Raw genomic sequence first — 17363 nt, 5'->3', positions numbered from 1 at the left:
ATATATATATATATATATATATATATATATATATATATATATATATACTTTCTCACCTATTTGGATTTGTTCACATTATACTAAAAAATTTAAAAGTAAATTAGCCATTTTTATAAGACCTAGACTTTCCATGCATTAAAAAAAATATTTTTAGGTCAGCCTTGTCTACAGAACTAGTTCCAGGATAGCCAAGGCTACACACACACAAAAACCACCACCAACAACAATAAAACCCTGTCTTGAAAAACAACAAAAATTATTTTTAAAGAAAGCAAAATTTAGTGTTCTGCAAAGGGAGAAGGGCATGGTAGGAACAGAAGTGAGCAAAACATCCAATTTTTGTTTTCTAAATAAATTCTCATATACACTCCTGTTACAACAAACTTGTCTCTAATTATAAACGTACATATATATATATATATATATATATATATATATATATATATATACTCAAACAATTAATATAGCTTTGGTTTACTAGATATGATTCCTAAATAGCAGCAAGATAAAGTCAAAGCATCAAGCAATTCCTTCTTCATCTCCAATAATCCACAAAGGGACACCTACATAACTTGTGGTGACTGATAACTGAAAATCACAACACAAGTTCCACAGTCAAAGTTGTGGTTTAAAACTGCCTGGCTAGGATGACAAGAGACACCAGCAAAAGAATAGTTTTGGGTAAGAAATAACCATGTATGAATTTTTTAAATTCCAAGTTCCAAATCTTCCTTCACCAAAATTCAAACTGAATTAAAAATATATAAATATAATAACATGAAAATTTCTACAATTTGTTTTGAAAGTAAAATCAAAGATTTAAGTTTTCTTTTAATAATTAAACTTAAAAGCTGAGCAACACAAAACAATCTGTGTTTTTTTATATGAAAGAAAAATTACAACAAAGTTTAGGAAACCTATACCTAGAAAAATGCTTTCTTTCTTGGTGCTCGTAGTTCCATTACCTTTCTTTCTAAAGTGTGGTGAGTTTCCAGTCAGTAGGAAGAAGTCTTCTTTCGCTGCAGTAACTACTTCTACTCCCCTCAAAGCTTAGTCTGCATTTCTAAATCTCACCACAAATTCAAAACATACATACACACACACAAATCCCCTGGAAATAAAGCAACCAGATGGCTATAGAATATGAAAAGTGTTTTACAACTAGTTCAGTAAATGAAAAATTTAAAAAGTTTCCTTTTGAACAAGGACTTAAGCATATCTCTATGACTGATTTCCAGTGAGGGAAATGTACTTACACTGAATTCTCTCAGCCTTTATGATTTAATAATGGCAGCTCAATGAACCTGTTTACATACGTGAGTATGTCAAAGCTTTTACCACACTGTTCCAGGTCCAGCATGTTTTTGTTTCCTCAGCAAACAAAGTGATGTGTCCATATATAGCAGACATGCATTATTAGTTTTTGCATACAGAGCTAACAGGGATATATAAGTTTCTCAGCAGTGTATGGGAAATGTTCTTAATCATGTATCTCCTTCTCAATCCTTCTTTTGTTACATGAAAAGGCTATTAGGCTAAGGTTATCAATGTGGTCTGTGGCTATGGCACAGGAAGCCACATAGTGGCTGTTTCTTTGGAACTTGTTCTAATCTAATTACGGAGCTAACCTGTAATCGTAGGAGTTATGTGCTCAACTCTCCAGATGTAATAAATTATCATCTAAAAACCTACCCCTACTGTGATACATATTTCTGATTCTATTGTGCTTTAGTATACTTTAGTATGTGTGCTTTAGTGCCTAGGTGGAAAGTTTACTAAGAAGAATCCTATCTTTAACACAATTTATTAAATGTAAACTGTGAGCTCAGGGTAGGTGTGGACAGATCATGGACTATAGGTGAAACCTAGGCCACAAGTGTTTTTTCTTTTTTCTTTTCTTTTTGAGATACTTGTTGTTTTGGAAAAAAAGGTATCACTTATATATAGCCCAGATTGGCCCAACTTGCTTTGCAGCTCTTGTTGGCTTTAAATTAATGGCAATCCTCCTGACTCAGCCTTCTGAGTGCTGGGATTATAGACATGTATTTCCATGGCCAGGATTCCACTGGTGTAAAGAAATTTTTATCAGACTGGAGATATTGCTCAGGTTTATGTTACTTGCGTAGTATGTGCAAGATTCTGTGTTCAATCTCTTTCACCATCAAAAGAGAGAGAGCGAGAAAGAGAGAAAGCGCAGGTATAATAACACTTGCCTATATATAATTTGAACACTTGCGAGGCAGAGCCAAGAGGAGCAAGTTCAAGTCATCCGTGACTACATAGAGAAAGTCTGAGAACAGCCCAGACTATATGACACTTGATCTCAAAAAACAAAACCAATCAAGTTAGTGCTAGTACACAGAACACAGCCATGCCTATAGTCTATACAGCTTTTATATTACAGTGACAAAACTGAGCTCTCAGGACATAAGATATATGGTCTTTAAAATCTACAATTTCTGGCCCTTTTCAGGCAAAGTTAGCTTACGTCTGCCTTAAAACATTAGTGTTTCTGCATGGGGATGTGTGCAGTTCAATAGTAAAGTACGAGCTTCGCATGCACAAGGCTTCCAGTTTCACATTAAAAAACAGAGTTCAATGAAATGGCTCGGTTGATAAAGGTGCTTGCTACTATGCCCAACAACCTGACCTTCACCCCTAGGACAAAGAACTGGGTCCCACAGGTTGTTCTCTGACTTCCACATGCCTCCCCCCAACATAAAATAAATGGGAATTTAAATAAAAAAAAAGAGGGGTGGTAATTTTTATCACTCAAAATATCCAGCTATTATAGATAACTTCTGGGGGGAAAAACCCATTAAGAAATGTACTTACGATTTTGACTGGTGTCCATTTGATGTTTTAGCGGAAGCATTGTATCTTTCTAAAACAAAAAATGTAGAAGTGAGCAACTGAAATTGGTTGTTTAGATTATAAAATATCTACATAAAATGTCTATTTAACAATATAAAATAAATGCACTGCACACGGTGGACAAAGACACAGGCATTCTCATAAGCAATGATCGTCCATAGCCATTTCAGAAGGAAAATTAGTTCATATTACCTTATCGATATTGTAACTATCCTGCTACTAATCTAGTTCAATGAAAGCAACCTATCCAGTATCTGGAGGAATACTTATACATACAGACAGACATGATGTTCATAATAATAAGGCTTTATTTGTATTTTTTGGAGACAGAGTCTCACTACACAGCTCAGGCTTGCCCAAATTCACAATGCAGAGCCTGGACTGGCCTTAAACCTACAATCTGTCTTCCCCAGAGTCAGGGTAATAAGTGTGTGTCACCACATCCAGATTTTAATAGCACAGCTTTAATAACAAAAGCTAGGAAATAAAATACATGTCCATTAGTAGAAGGCTAATTAAATGACTATAATTATTTCCTGAAATATGGTTTAAATATTACAAAGAGTGAATTAAAATTTCATACTGATAAACATTTAAAGTAACCCAGTGAAAAATACAATGTAATAACAAACCAGATGAAGTTTATGGTCCCATTTGCCATAATTAAACACTAAGGAAGTAAATGAGGGTGAGGAAAAAGTAAGGAGACATTCTTAAGAGAAAATTAAAAGGTTTTGGTTTATAGCTAGCTATTTTGGGCATATCAACATGTCAAAGCTGGGTGTGGTGGCTCAGGCCTTTAATCCTAACAACCCAGAGACAGAGGCAGGGGAATCTCTGAGTAATATGCCAGCCTGGGCTAAATAATGAGACCCTGCTTTAAAAAAATCATGGTTACAGCCAGGCAATGGTGATGCATGCCTTTAATCCCAGCACATAGGAAGCAAGAGCAGGCAGATCTGAGTTCAAGAATAGTCTGGTCTACAGAGTGAGTTCCAAGACAGCTAAGGCTGGGTAGGGAAACCCTGTCTCAAAAAACAAACAAAACCAAGAAACTCACTGTCACTTCCCTTTTCCCTCTTTATCTCTAACTACAGCTGTTCGATAGAAATAAACAGACATACAGATTTAAAGTTTGACTACTCCAAGTTGTCTTGTGACCTCCATATGTGTACTATGGCATTCCCATGCCTCCTACACATGTGATAAATAAGTAAACATAAAGAGATACATTCTTGCATTAAGATCACACACACACACCAACTAGCAAAAGGTCAAATCTTATTTCCATCTTTCAGAATACTCTTAAGACAGCATAAATCTATCTCATAACCTGTTGTTCCTAGAATATCTTTTTTTGTGTTCCAGAGCTACACAGTAACACTCCAACATCTGCAATGGCCCTAACCTCACCAATATCAATCTGCCCATTTCTTGGTTCCACGTATCTCCATAGCCATTATCTACAAGAATTCTGAAAAGTGCAAAGTGGAGGTGAAAGTGAGGCTGCAGAGGACAGCAGGCTTTTTATCCAGACTAGAAGCCTCAGGAAGAATAAATACAGGATGCCTAAAGAGCCCGTAGTAGTGCTAACATGACCATTCCTGCCTCTCGTTTTATCACCACAAAACTAATACCATGAAAAAAGTGGAAAGACAGAAAATGGCTCTTGATTTCATGAGGTGCCCACTAAACTGATTTTATGAAATGTCAACTATTAGTTCAAATAAATAAGCTTATTTTGATTTTTGTTTGTTTGTTTTTTGCGACAGGGTCTCTTTACATATACTTAGCTGGCTTGAAGCTCCCTAAGTAGACCAGGCTGGCCTTAAACTTACCGAGATCTGTTTGCCTCTGCTCCTAAATACAGGGAGGGTTTAAACGCATGCACTACCATGCCCAGCTTATTTTGATTTTTAATGACCTACAGTTACTGAGTTTTCTTAAGAATGAGCTCAGCTTGTTATTTACCAGATCATAAATTCAGGGTAAGATGGGGCTGGAGAGATGGCTCAGAAGTTAAGAGCATTGGCTGCTCTTCCAAAGTTCCTGAGTTCAATTCCCAGCACCCACATCGTGGCTCATAACCATATATAGTGAGATCTGGTGCCCTCTTCTGGCATGCAGGCAGAACACTGTAGACATAATAAATAAATAAATCTTTAAAAAAAATCAGGGCAAGACATGTAAAAAAATTACTAGAAAGTACTAAAAGGAGTGACTACATGAATAAAATGTCCAATAAAATAGGTTATTTTGAAAGCCAGGAAGGAAAGAAATACTTACTTTGTTCTCCAGGGCCAAAGTTAGACTGCTGAGACTCCTGAAAGTAAGGAACACGGAGTTACCCAAAGTGATGGTATGTGAGAAAAATCCATAGTGGGAAAAGCTCCGAGCGATAGAAATGCTCCAACATGCATGGAAGAAAAACACTGGAAGAATGTTATCGCCCTCTAAACAACAGACTCCAGGAGAGCTCACAGAGGTAGCACGGAGCCACCAAGAGTCTCCATTTCTTTTCAACAGAACTTATGATCTAATTCAGCGATCTGGAGAGTTCAAATAATTTCAAAATTTTTGGTCTTGGGGCTAGAACGATATCTAGGATTTAGAGCAGGCTCTTGCTAAGGATCTGAGTTCAGGTCTTGGCACCCATGTTGTGCAGATCACATCTCCGAGGATGAAGACCCCTTCTCACAGCTTCTTGAGCCCCTGAGCCCACCTGCATATACTGCACACACACACACTTATAACTAAAGATAAACCTGATTCTTGGTCTTAAGGAAATGCCTGGACTACAGGTGTGAATAAGCAGTAGACGGCATTTCCTTTTTCCTAAGATTTATTTTTTTATTTAAACTGTGTAGCCCAGGCTGGCCTCAAACTCGTGATCCTCCTGCCTCTGCCTCCTTCAGCAAATCCTACCGGTGTGTGCCACCACCACTGGCCAGCATTTCCTTACTATCCCCAAGGTCCTGGGTTCAATCCCCAGTACCCAAAAGGGGAGGGGCTTAATTTGAAAAAGAAAGAAAGGAGCTAGGGATTTGGCTCAGTTGATAGATACTTGTCCAGCATGGTGCTGTGGCTCATAACTACAATGTCAGTACTTCAGAGGAAAAGGCTGAAAACTGGACAATGAAGGACACTCTAAGCCCCTAAGCTACATTGTGAGTTCAAGGATAGTCTGTGCTACCTAAGAGCCTGTCTCATAGAATAGTATACTAGATAGAAACAGCTGTGCAATCGAGAATACATTCAAAATATACTATTCTCTATATATAAAAAAAAAAAGCTTCCACATGGGTATTCCATGCCACTTTACTCCCTTCCTACCTCCCGTCCCTAGTTTCTTACAAACTAATAGCACTGTGAAAACAAACGGTCACATATGTCTTTATTATTTATTTGTTTGCTTGTTGTTCTTTTCAGATAGATAGCTCTGGCTGGTCTAAAACTCTATGTAGATCAGGCTGTGCTCAAATTCAGAGATTCTTTTGCCTCTGCCTCCCCCACAATGAGCACATGCTCTTTTTAAAGCTCTATGATAGTACAGAGCCTGGCACTAGAGAAGCTTCAAAAACATCACAGAAACATCACTTTCCAAATAACTTCATATGCAAGTGTGTTTGTCCAGGTTAAGTCTGTGCTATAAGATACAATGCCAAAATTATACAGAGCCATAAAAAACCTACTTAAAAAATTTTCCTTTAATGACAGAATTTCCCGAAAAAGAGCAACCCAAATAAGCAAACTAAAACATACTCACTGTTAGAAATAAAGTCAACTAAGTTGCGGCAGCGAATAACTGATCCCAGCACAGAAGCAGGCGGATCTCTGTGAGTTTGAAGCCAGCCTGATCTACAAAGCAAGTCCAGAATATCCAAGGCTACACAGAGAAAATTTGTCTCAAAAAACCAAACCAAACCAAAAATAAATAAATACATAAAAATAAAATAAAATAAAATAAAATAAAATAAAATAAAATAAAATAAAATAAAAAGAAGTCAATTAAGCCGAGCACCGTGGCACACACCTGTAACCCCAGTGCTTGGAAAGGTAGAGGCAGGTAGGCAGTTTGAGGCCAGCCTGGTCTACAAACTGGGTCCAGGACAGCCAAGGCTACATAGAGAAACCCGTCTCAAAAACAACAACTACAACAACAAAAAACAAGTCAACTAGTTTTTCAAGATCACTCAATGAAGAAATAACTTTTTCAACAAACTGTGTCAGGTCAAGAGCCACAACCAAAAGAATGAAGTTAATGTAACAGCTAAAGCTAAAGAAAATAGTGCCAAATCTTAATGACTTTGCATTTAGCAGAGATTTCTTATCATAATAAATCAGATACACACAAAACCACATAAATTGGATTTCATTAAAATCAAGAACTTTTATAACTCCAAGGACACCATCAAGAAAGTGAAATGAGCCAGGGCTGGTGACTCATACTTGTCATCCTAACACTTAGAAGGCTGAGACAAGAGGGTCTCAAGCTTCAGGCTAGCATGGGCTACACAGTGAGTTCCAGGCCAACATAAGTTACAAAGTAAAAATGTGTCAAAAAGAAAACAAAATGAAAGGAAAGCTAAGGGTGTGGCTCAATGGTATTAAAAGGGATCTAGTCACGCCCACATAACATACACAAGCACACGCGCGCGCACACACAAACCAAGAAAGTGAAAAAAGAATGACATATACTTGTAGCGCCAAGAGGCTGAGACAGGAGGGCTGAATTCAAGGCCAGGCGGGCTTTACAGCAGGCCTGTAGGTGAATAATGAAGGAGAAGTGGGGGAGGAAGCCAGATTGCAGAATGGAGAATGTATAGGTAAACCCTGTTTTTATAGTGGATTGGTATCCGTGCTATACAGAGTTGTAAGCACTCCTTACAACGCAGAAGTCTCCATTTACTAGATATGTCTATAGCCATGAAAGATCACATAATCTTAGATTCCACTATTTGGAGCAGAGAAGTAAGGGAAAACCAGCTACAGGGCATGAGATTCCCTTATGAAAAAGATACAAGGATGGTCTATAACTGTTAATGGATGCACATATCTATAAATGTGCTCAAATCACTGAACTGATGAATTACATTGTCAGTAAATTATTACTTTTGGATATAACAAAATCTTACTACATAAGAACTACCTTATTTCTAAAATGTAAATGGAAAGCAACTAAGAAGTCATTTTTGTGAATTATGTTAAAAATGGAGACTCCTGCCAGGCTCTGGTGGAGCAAGCCTTCGATCCCAGCACTCAAAAGACAGAGGGAAGCAGATCTCTGTTAGTTCGAGGCCAGCCAAGTTCCTGGACAGCCAAGAATACACAGGAAAAAAATTAAAAAAAAAAAAAAGATTTCTAATTGTCTCAGATTAGTTTAGTTGGCAAGTAGTCCAAGAGTTAAAAGCCCAGTAAGGGGTGGTGGTATACACTTTTAGTCCCAGCACTAGGGAGACAGAGGCAGGAAATTCTCTGTGAATTCACACCAGCCAGGGCTGCATAATAAGAATCAATGTCCTTCCCCCACCCCCAAAAATAATATATTCTGTCTCCGTCAAAATGCCTCATCTCCTTTGAGCTGTCTTTTTTGTTGTTGTTTTTTGTTTCGAGACAGGGTTTCTCTGTGTAACCTTGGCTGGCCTGGACTCATTTTGGAGACTAGGCTGGCCTCAAACTCACAAAGATCTGTCTGCCTCTGCCTCTCTGAGTGCTGGGATTAAAGGCATGTGACACAACACCCTGTTATGAGCTGTCTTTGTTTTTCATCTAGGATGACTATGTAATGGATCTTTTTTATTGAAGTGTTCCCCTTTCACTCAACGCTGGCTTCTATTTTTTTTTTTTTCTTCAAACCCAACTCTTTTTTTTTTTTCTTCCACAAATCCACTTTTATTTATTTACTTTTCATTAGTTTAAATCCGGAAAGGATACAGCATCACACGGATTCTGTGTCCAATGGCCTTTGCAGGAAGGTTGCTTTGGGATTTGGCAGGAACCAGGCCACCGTTTCCATGGGCCCCAGTCACTTTTCCCCAGATCACTCTGGTTTGGTTTGGTTTGGCTCCAGGAGTCACTGTATTGTTTTTTGCTTTATATACAAAAGCACATCTCTTGCCTAAGTAGAATTCAGTTTCATCTTGGGCATAAACACCTTCAATTTTCAAAAGAGCTGTGTGCTCTCTTTGGTTCTGGAGACGTTGTTTGTGGCCAGCAAAAATGACCTTGCACCACAGCCTTCCAGACATGTTTGCTTAGAAGTCCTGTTCCCAGCAGGCCTCCACAGGCGCCAAGATGACAAAAAGAGTGCAAACCCAATTCTTAATGTATCATCATAGCTTTTCTATTTTTTTAGGCAATGTACCATCATTTTTTGTTTTTCCTCAACCTTCTTTTGGAGACCAGGTCTCACTATGTACACTACGTAGCTAGGGATGACCTTGAACTCCTTGATTGTCTCAACCTTGAATGAAGGCTGGGGTTTCAGGCCACCTTTGCCTCACATTTACTCATGTATCTAGGTACCAGTGAAACAGAATAACAAACAAAAAGAGCATTAGCTCTATGAAGACAGTATCCTTAATGATTCAACTACTAATAAAAATTCAACTACTAATGAAAATAAATGCAGGACAGAAACATGCTAAGCATCAAGCACAGTATTTAATATAAGCTCACTACTGTTGTATATGAGAGACAGCTCACTAGTTTCATCCCCAACACTGACACAGCAGCTCAAACTGTCTGTAACTTCAATTCCAGTGGATCTATATGGTGGTCTGAATAGGTATGGTCCCATAGACTCAGGTGTGTGAATTCTTGGCCCATGCAGACTGGCACTACTAGGATGTGTGGCTTTGTTGGAATAGGTGTGGCCTTGTTGGAGGAAGTGTGTCACTATGGGGGTGGGCTTTGAGGTCTCCTAGGCTCAATAAGAGTCCAGTCTTATTCTGCTGCTTGTGGATCAAGATGTAGAACTCTCAGCTCCTTCTCCAGCACCATGTCTGCCTGACACTTCTACGCTTCCCACCATGGTGTTAATGGACTTAACCTTTCAAACTGTAAGCCAGCCCCAATTAAATGTTTTCCCTTACAAGAGTTGCCTTGGTCATGGTGTCTCTCCACAGCAATGGAAACCCTAACTCAGACAATCTGACACCCTCTTCCAGCATCTGAGGGCATTGCAGACATGTGGTACACATGCACAAGCACACATGCAAGCAAAACACCCACACAGAGTTAAAAAGCAGCAGGCCTGCAGGGTCAGCAAGATAGCTCTGTGGGTAAAAACACTTGCTGCCAAGCCTGAAACCCAGAGTTCCATCCCTGGCACTCAGATGGTAGAAGTAGAGAATCAACTGTCAGTGGTTGTTCTCTGATAACAAACGTAAATTTTAAAAAGTAAAGCTCTGGCATGGCAATGCACACCTTTAATTCCAGCACAGGGAGAATCTGTCAGTTTCAGGGCAGCCTAGTCTATGTAGAGTATTAGATTAGCCAGGACTATACAGTGAAAGACCCCATCTCAATAAAAGAAACTAAAAAAATCCACAACAATGCCAATGTATTTCAAAGTCAGGAGAAAAGAAGTAGGAGGGTCAATCTCATACCCTTCCAGCATCCGGGAGCTCTGGTGCACAGAGCTATGCCTGCTTGTAGTGTTGCTTCTGTTTTGATTGTAGTGTATTTGCTACTTTTTTTTGTTGGTTTGTTTTAAGGTAGGTCTCATATAGTTTAGGCTGACAAACTTGCTATTCAGCCAAGGATGACCAGGCTTGCTTTTTAATTTACAGAGATCCACCTGTCTCTGCCACCTGAACGCTAGGATTAAAGGCATACACCTGGCCTCTTCCTTTTTGTTGCTGTTTTTTAAAAATATTATTATGAGTGTTTTGCTTGTATGTATGTTATATACTATTTCATGCTTGGGGCCACGAAGGCCGGAAAAGGGTGCTGGATCCCCTGGATCTGGAGTTATAGGTGCTTGTTACCTGTTCCTCTGGGATAGCAAGCCAATGCTCTTAATCAGAGCCATCTCTCCAACCCTTCATTTTTATGTAAATATCCCTTTTTGTTAGAGAGGAATACTATCTAAACCTGTAGTGTTTTGCCTACAGCATCCAGAAAACAGCCCAGAGGCTACTACCAAAAAGCAAGTTTCAACAGCTTCCAGACTAAAACTGGAAAATCTAACATGCTATCCCAACTGTACTCAAGTACTCTGCCTCTTTCCTGTGAAAAAGAATGACCTAGTTGTTTTCAGACTGAAAGGCTACTGTCTACTAATTCTGCACCAAATCTCAATGCCTTTTAAATTTCAGGGTTACCACTCTTCCATGTATGATTTCTATCTTTTATCACATCATTATGCTCATCTTATAAACATGACTAAATATTCTATCTTGCAAAAACATTCTCAACATAACATGCTGCTTCTAGCATATTTGTCTGGTACCATTTATAGGAACGTGCTTAAAAAGGCAATCTTCTTTTATATATTCACCATCTGCCAGCATCTCTGTAGCTGGCTGCAATCACTGTACTATCTAGCTTTCTATTTAAAAGGTTTGTGGATGGGTGTGATTTTACATATCTTTAATATTAGCACTTGGGAAGAAGAGGCATGTGGATTTCTCCTAAGAAGATCATGTCTAAAAAAACAAACAAACAAGAAACTTTTTTTAAAAGGTTGTCGTCATCAAGAATGACTGTCAAATCTAATGCTTGGACATCTTTTAAAAATAAATAAAAAGCAGAAATTTAGAAGTACAAACCTCATCTGAAATCACAATACATTGAGACCAACAGCGTATCAGATACTGCAAAACCTAAGAGTACAGCAGCAGAAGCAACATAAAACTGAACAAAACAGAAGAATGCATTATGTAACCAGAGTCCCTGAAGCAAGGAGAAGGAAACAGAAAAGAATCTGAGTACTATAAATAACTGCAAAGGTTTTTCTAACTTGATAGAAACTACAAATCACAAATTCCAAGCACAACACAAGAAAAGAATAACATATATAGACCAGTAAAGCTAAAATATCGACAAATTAGAATTCTATAACCGGGGGTGGGTGCAAGCATGGTGATACCTGTATCTCAGAGGTGGAAGAAGCAGGATGACATTGAGGTCCAAGGGAGCCTGGGCTGTGTAGTAAGGCCCTATCTAAACAAACAGAACAGCCAAGCACTGTTGCTGCTTGCCAGTAGTCCCAGATACCTTGAGAGACTGAAGTAGGGGACAACTTGAGCCTGGGTTCTGGGACAGGCTGGGCAACAAAGCAAGATATTATCTCTCCCTACACACACACACACACACACACACACACGAACCCCCTTCTTAGTACACTCCAACTCTGCTCCATTCTTAATTGTATTGAAATTCTTTTTCTAAGACAAAAATAAAAAAATTAAAAAAAATCTCAGCTTCATAGATCACCTAAAAGAACTCAGGTTGCTGCCGGCAGAAGCATGGAGCTATTTTCTAGCTCCTACCCCACTGCTGCTGACAAAACAATTAATAATTAGTTAAAAAATTTTTAGATGCATAGCAAAAAAAGTACTGAAGGAAACAGCTAGGACAAAAAAGAACCGGCACCAGATAGAGAGCTCAATGAACTAAATGACAAGCAAAAGAAATGCTGCACAGGAAGTATTTTTTTTAATCTTCTTTACTTTAATACTGATTAAATATAATAAGCTAGGCACAGTGGGGCATGCAACCCCAACGCTTGGAAGACAGTGGCAAGATTATCAGACCTTCACGGTCATTCTTAGCTACCTAGATTGTCTGAGGCAGCCCAGGACAAAGAATGAAAGGTACGGTAGGTTTGAGGGGAAAGGGGGACTGGGAAAATTAAGGGGACATGGGGAAAAGAGACCCCAGTCCAGAGTCTGATTCAAGTTTCTCACCAGAACCAATAAATTTCAGCACCATTAATGACCTGTGAGGCTGTTTGCATAGAAATAATATTCCTTTATATAGAGCTATTTTCAAATATAAACACTAAAATAGCAATGAACCTTCCCCACCCCACCCTCTGTGTAGCCCTGGCTGTCCTGGAACTCACTCTGTAGACCAGACTGGCCTTAACCTCAGACATCTGCCTGCCTCTGCCTCCTGAGTGCTGGGATTAAAGGTGTGCCAATTCAATGCACACTCAATGCAATGAGCTATTTTTAAAAGCTGAGCATCCGTGACTGCTGAGTATGGCCCAACTCTTTTCACAGATGTAAACTTGAAATTGTCTAGAAATCTCACAAACAAGTCTGTAAACTTTAGTTTATAATAGAAACACCTTCATTTCCTATATGATCTTTGTGACCTAGGATTTCACCTTATTAACTGGAATCTTATTCATCACCGGAGCTCTTCTATGATCTCACTCAGGTTCCTTAGCAACCCCTGGGACAACTTTAGAAGCCACCAGAGTGCAAAATACAGCTAATGTAAGCTTACAGGAGACTCTTTAGAAGCTCTTGAATATGTTCCCTACTTTTCCTGAGTGTATCTCCCTCTCCCTAATGTGTATGCTTGAATCTAATTAAAAAACATCTTCCTAACAGGGGTGTGGTGGTGCTCACCTAAAATCCCAGCACTCAGGGAGGCAAAGGCAAGAGGGTATCTGTGAGTTCAAGGCCAGCCTGGTCTACAAAAGAATTCAGGACAGCCAAGGCTACACAGAGAAACCCTGGTTCAAAAAAATTAAAACAAAAATAGAAGAAAACCCCCTTCTTAATACACTGGAATATACTCTGTGCCATTCTGAATTATACTGAATTTCTTTTTCTAAGACAAAAAAATAAATAATAAATTAAAAAAAATAAATAAATAAACAGATATTCTCCACTTCACCTGAATATAGGTCACTGAAAAGAACTCAGGCAGAAGCATGGAACTGTTTTTTAGCCCCTGCCCCCCTGCAGCTGACAAAACAACACAGAACATGTGCCTTATACTCTAAATCAACTTGGTTTGACACACACAGAACACTCTATACTCAGCAAGACCAAAATATATTCTTTTCAAGTCTACAGAAAATACTGACAAAAAGAAATACTCTGGGCCATGAAATGAGTCTTAATAAAAATAAAATGATTTGGGGCTAGAGAGATGGCTCAGTAGTTCAGAGCACTGGCTGCTCTTCCAAAGGTCCTGAATTCAATTCTCAGCACCCACCTGGTGGCTTCATGACCATCTACAATGGGATCTGATGTCCTCTTCTGTCATACATGCAGATAGAACACCCATATGTATAAATAAATAATCTTTTTAAAAAATGATTCAAGTCATATGAAATATGCTTTCTGATACAAATGAAACTAATCAGTAACGTGAAAAATCTCCTGAATCCTTGAAAACTATAAAATATTAAAAAACACTTGAAAATAAACCATAAAAATAATTAAAACACAAAATATTAAAATTTGTAATGCTTTATTTAAAGCATATTTGCATAAATAAGGAAAACCAGTTTAATGATACTACTTTCCACTTCAAGAAACACTTTTTAAAAACAATAGTAAATGAAAAGAGAAGAAAAAGCATAAAAATTATGGAAAAATTCAAAACTAGGAAAAATTGATGAAATTTTAAAAATAATCACATGCCCTCTAGAAAGCTTTTAAAAAGAACAAGTAGCCTCCACTTCTCTGAAGAAACAAGGAGGAAGGAATAGGGGTGCTGTGAGGGTAGGACTGGAAGGAGAGGAGGAAGGAGGCTTCAAATAGGCTGCAAAGTGACAGGGTTTCTCTGTGTAGCCTTGGCTGTCCTGGACTCACTTTATAGATGAGGATAGCCTCGAACACACAGAGATCTACCTGCCTCTGCCTCCCTGAGTGCTGGGATTATAGGTGTGCATCACCGTGTCCAGTTTAAATAAAAATTTAAAAGATGCAGAAATGTGGAACCTGTCATCTCAAAAAAATACAGAAATTTGATGCTAAAGAAATGAGGATATTATGAAAAACTTACTTCAATTCACTGACATCACTTGCAATTAATACACAAAATGGAAGGCCATGGACACAGCTCAGTTAGTAGAGCTTGTCTAACATGCAGGAAGTCCTGGGTTCCACACTAGTCTCACACAAACCAGGCATGGTGGCACATGATTCTAATCCCAGCTCTCAAAGGCGGAGGCCCAAGGATCAGGAGTTCTATGTTATTCTCAGCTCTAAGTTGAAGCCAGCTCTGGGTTTTAAGAAACCCTATCTCAATAAAGGAGAGAGAGCAGAGAGGGGAGGGATGAAGGGGAGAGAAGAGAAAAAAATATAAAAATTCTTTGAAAGATACAAACTACCAAAATTCATTCAAGAAGAAATGGCATGGTAGCAAACACCTTTAATCTCAGTGCTCTAGAAGCAAAGGCAAGCAGATCTGGAGTGCCAAGCAAGTCTACTGTACATAAAAAGCTCCAGACCAGCTACAGTTGCATTGAGAGCCTGTCTCAGTAAATACATATTAGATAGACAGACAGACAGATAATCTCTGACCCTCACACACAGATTCTGAGCACAGCGAAATAAATATAAAGCTACTGTGTAACTGCTCTTGCAACACTGAACTTAGAACACCTAGACACAGATAAGTTAATTCAAAAAATGAGCAAGAGTAAACAGGGGCCTCTAGACAGAGGCTTGAGATAAAGAAAACCTGGTGCTTGCAGTGCAGAGTTGGTTGTGACTGGCATGGGAAAGAAGAGAATGAGTGGTGGGAAGACAAGGGGATTCACAGAGAATGTTGAAGAAGCCAATAGGAAATCCAGGTAATTTGAGACCTTGTTACTCAACAAAGGGGGTTGGATATGTGTGTCAAAGTCAATAAAACACACTAACTGTTTAATCAGGAGCCAGAGTTCTTTATATCATCCGATTGGTTCTAAGCATTAGTACTGGAAGGGCTCTGAAGCAGACCTTTTAGAATGTTATAGCCATGGTCTAAAGGAGGGGTCAGCTTAGCTTAGTTAGTTAGCTTAGACTACAGCAGGAGAGATGAGAATGCAGAGAAATGAAAAACTGAAGGGTGGGCAACTTCTAACAAGGGAAGAAATTGAAGCTCATTAGTAAACAAAGTCCTTTTTAAATCCTCACAGTCCTTTTTAAAAATTATCATTACATTTTTATTTCTTTTGTGATTGTATGTATACTTAAACCATATTGCACATACGGAGATATTAGGACAATCTGTGAGCCAGGTGGTGGTGCACACCTTTCAACCCAGCACTTGGGAGGCAGAAGCAGGCAGATTTCTGTGAGTTTGAGGCGAAGGAAGGGAGGGAGGGAGGGAGGGAGGGAAAAGACAACTTGTGGAAGTCAGATCTCTTTTTCCACCATGTAGGCCCCCAGGTATTAAACTCAAGTTATCAGGCTTGGTGGCAAACATCTTCACCTACTGAGCCATCTCGCTGGCCTCAGTCCTTGGTTTCATATTCTTATCTTGGTTAAACAGACTGGTGACTTTTCTTGTTACGGGGACAGAATACCAAAGCAACTTAAGAAAAATCAGATACCTAATTTTTCATGATGAATACAGTCAGGATGCCAGGGAAACAAAGATGTATAAAATTACCTTTAGGCCATATGTGTACAGTATATATAAAACATAAATCAAATTTGTGTTCATACTTCACTTCAGAGTGCTCATTTCCTATATGGAAGAATTTCAAAAAGCTTAAAGCACTAAAATCTGAAACACTTCTGACTCCAAATATATGGAATTATTTAACCCACACAGAATGGCCAATAAACACAAGAAGAGAGAGGGTTCATTATCATCACTCTTTAAGGGACATAAATTAAAATAAAAATGACGTACCTCTAATATACCTCCTAAAATGACTAAAGGCAAATAGACCAACAAGCTGAAGGCACAGACAGAACAGGTGGCCTACACATAGTTAAGTAGTAGGGAGGGATAAGGCAGGAGCATTCTAGCTACTCTAGAGAACAATGTTCAGCATCTTACAAGTGCAACACATATACTACATGATTCAGCAATTCTTTTCATCATATCACTAGTATTGGCCCATAAGAAAAGAAAACCTAAGTCTACAATACATACAACAATGTTTATAGATATTTTAACAGCCGAAAGGTAGAAATAACTTATATGTTCATCAACAACTGAATGGATAAGAAGTTTTGGTATTCACTGAAAGCTTTCTAAAAATAAAAATAAAAAATAAATTACTGATACACTCAAGAACAGGGAAGATGGCTTGTTTCCACAGGCCTGGGTTCTGTCTCCAGCACGCGCGCACACATGCTCATACAGACCCTCACAAACGAGGATGGCTGAGATGACAACAGTAAGATCACAGAGACTTGCTGCTCACTAGCTTAGAGAGAAACAGTGCTCTACATCCAGAGAGCTTGTGCTCAGGGAGGAAGGCAGAGAGCTAGCTAGGAGGAAGTTTCCTTTCAGCCTCTACACACATGAATGGGTATGCATAGCTGCATTTACATGTGTACACAAACGTATATACA

The 17363-nt window shown here is 38.8% G+C and overlaps 2 protein-coding genes across 3 annotated transcripts in view; both read right to left on the bottom strand.

Moving 5' to 3' along the window:
• Aff4 (ALF transcription elongation factor 4) overlaps positions 1 to 17363 on the bottom strand; it is a 77714-nt gene that overhangs the window by 25438 nt on the left and 34913 nt on the right. For both annotated transcript variants that reach the window (XM_055602725.1, XM_055602726.1), the window contains 2 exons: positions 5161 to 5197; positions 2836 to 2884 (listed from right to left, as the gene is read on the bottom strand). In XM_055602725.1, coding sequence (XP_055458700.1) covers positions 2836 to 2884; positions 5161 to 5197 — 86 coding nt within the window. The remainder of the gene's footprint in view (positions 1 to 2835; positions 2885 to 5160; positions 5198 to 17363) is intronic.
• LOC129673067 (60S ribosomal protein L35a-like) lies at positions 8411 to 9211 on the bottom strand. The gene has a single exon (XM_055602727.1). It carries the CDS (start codon positions 9120 to 9122, stop codon positions 8790 to 8792), a length of 333 nt encoding a protein of 110 aa, XP_055458702.1. The 5' UTR covers positions 9123 to 9211; the 3' UTR covers positions 8411 to 8789.

This window comes from Psammomys obesus, unplaced genomic scaffold (genome assembly GCF_907164565.1).
Source record: "Psammomys obesus unplaced genomic scaffold, mPsaObe1.curated_primary_1811, whole genome shotgun sequence".
In the NCBI taxonomy this organism is placed as follows: Eukaryota; Metazoa; Chordata; class Mammalia; order Rodentia; family Muridae; genus Psammomys; species Psammomys obesus.
The sequence above is the reverse complement of the archived record's forward strand: the minus strand, read 5'-3'. Positions and strand labels throughout refer to the sequence as shown.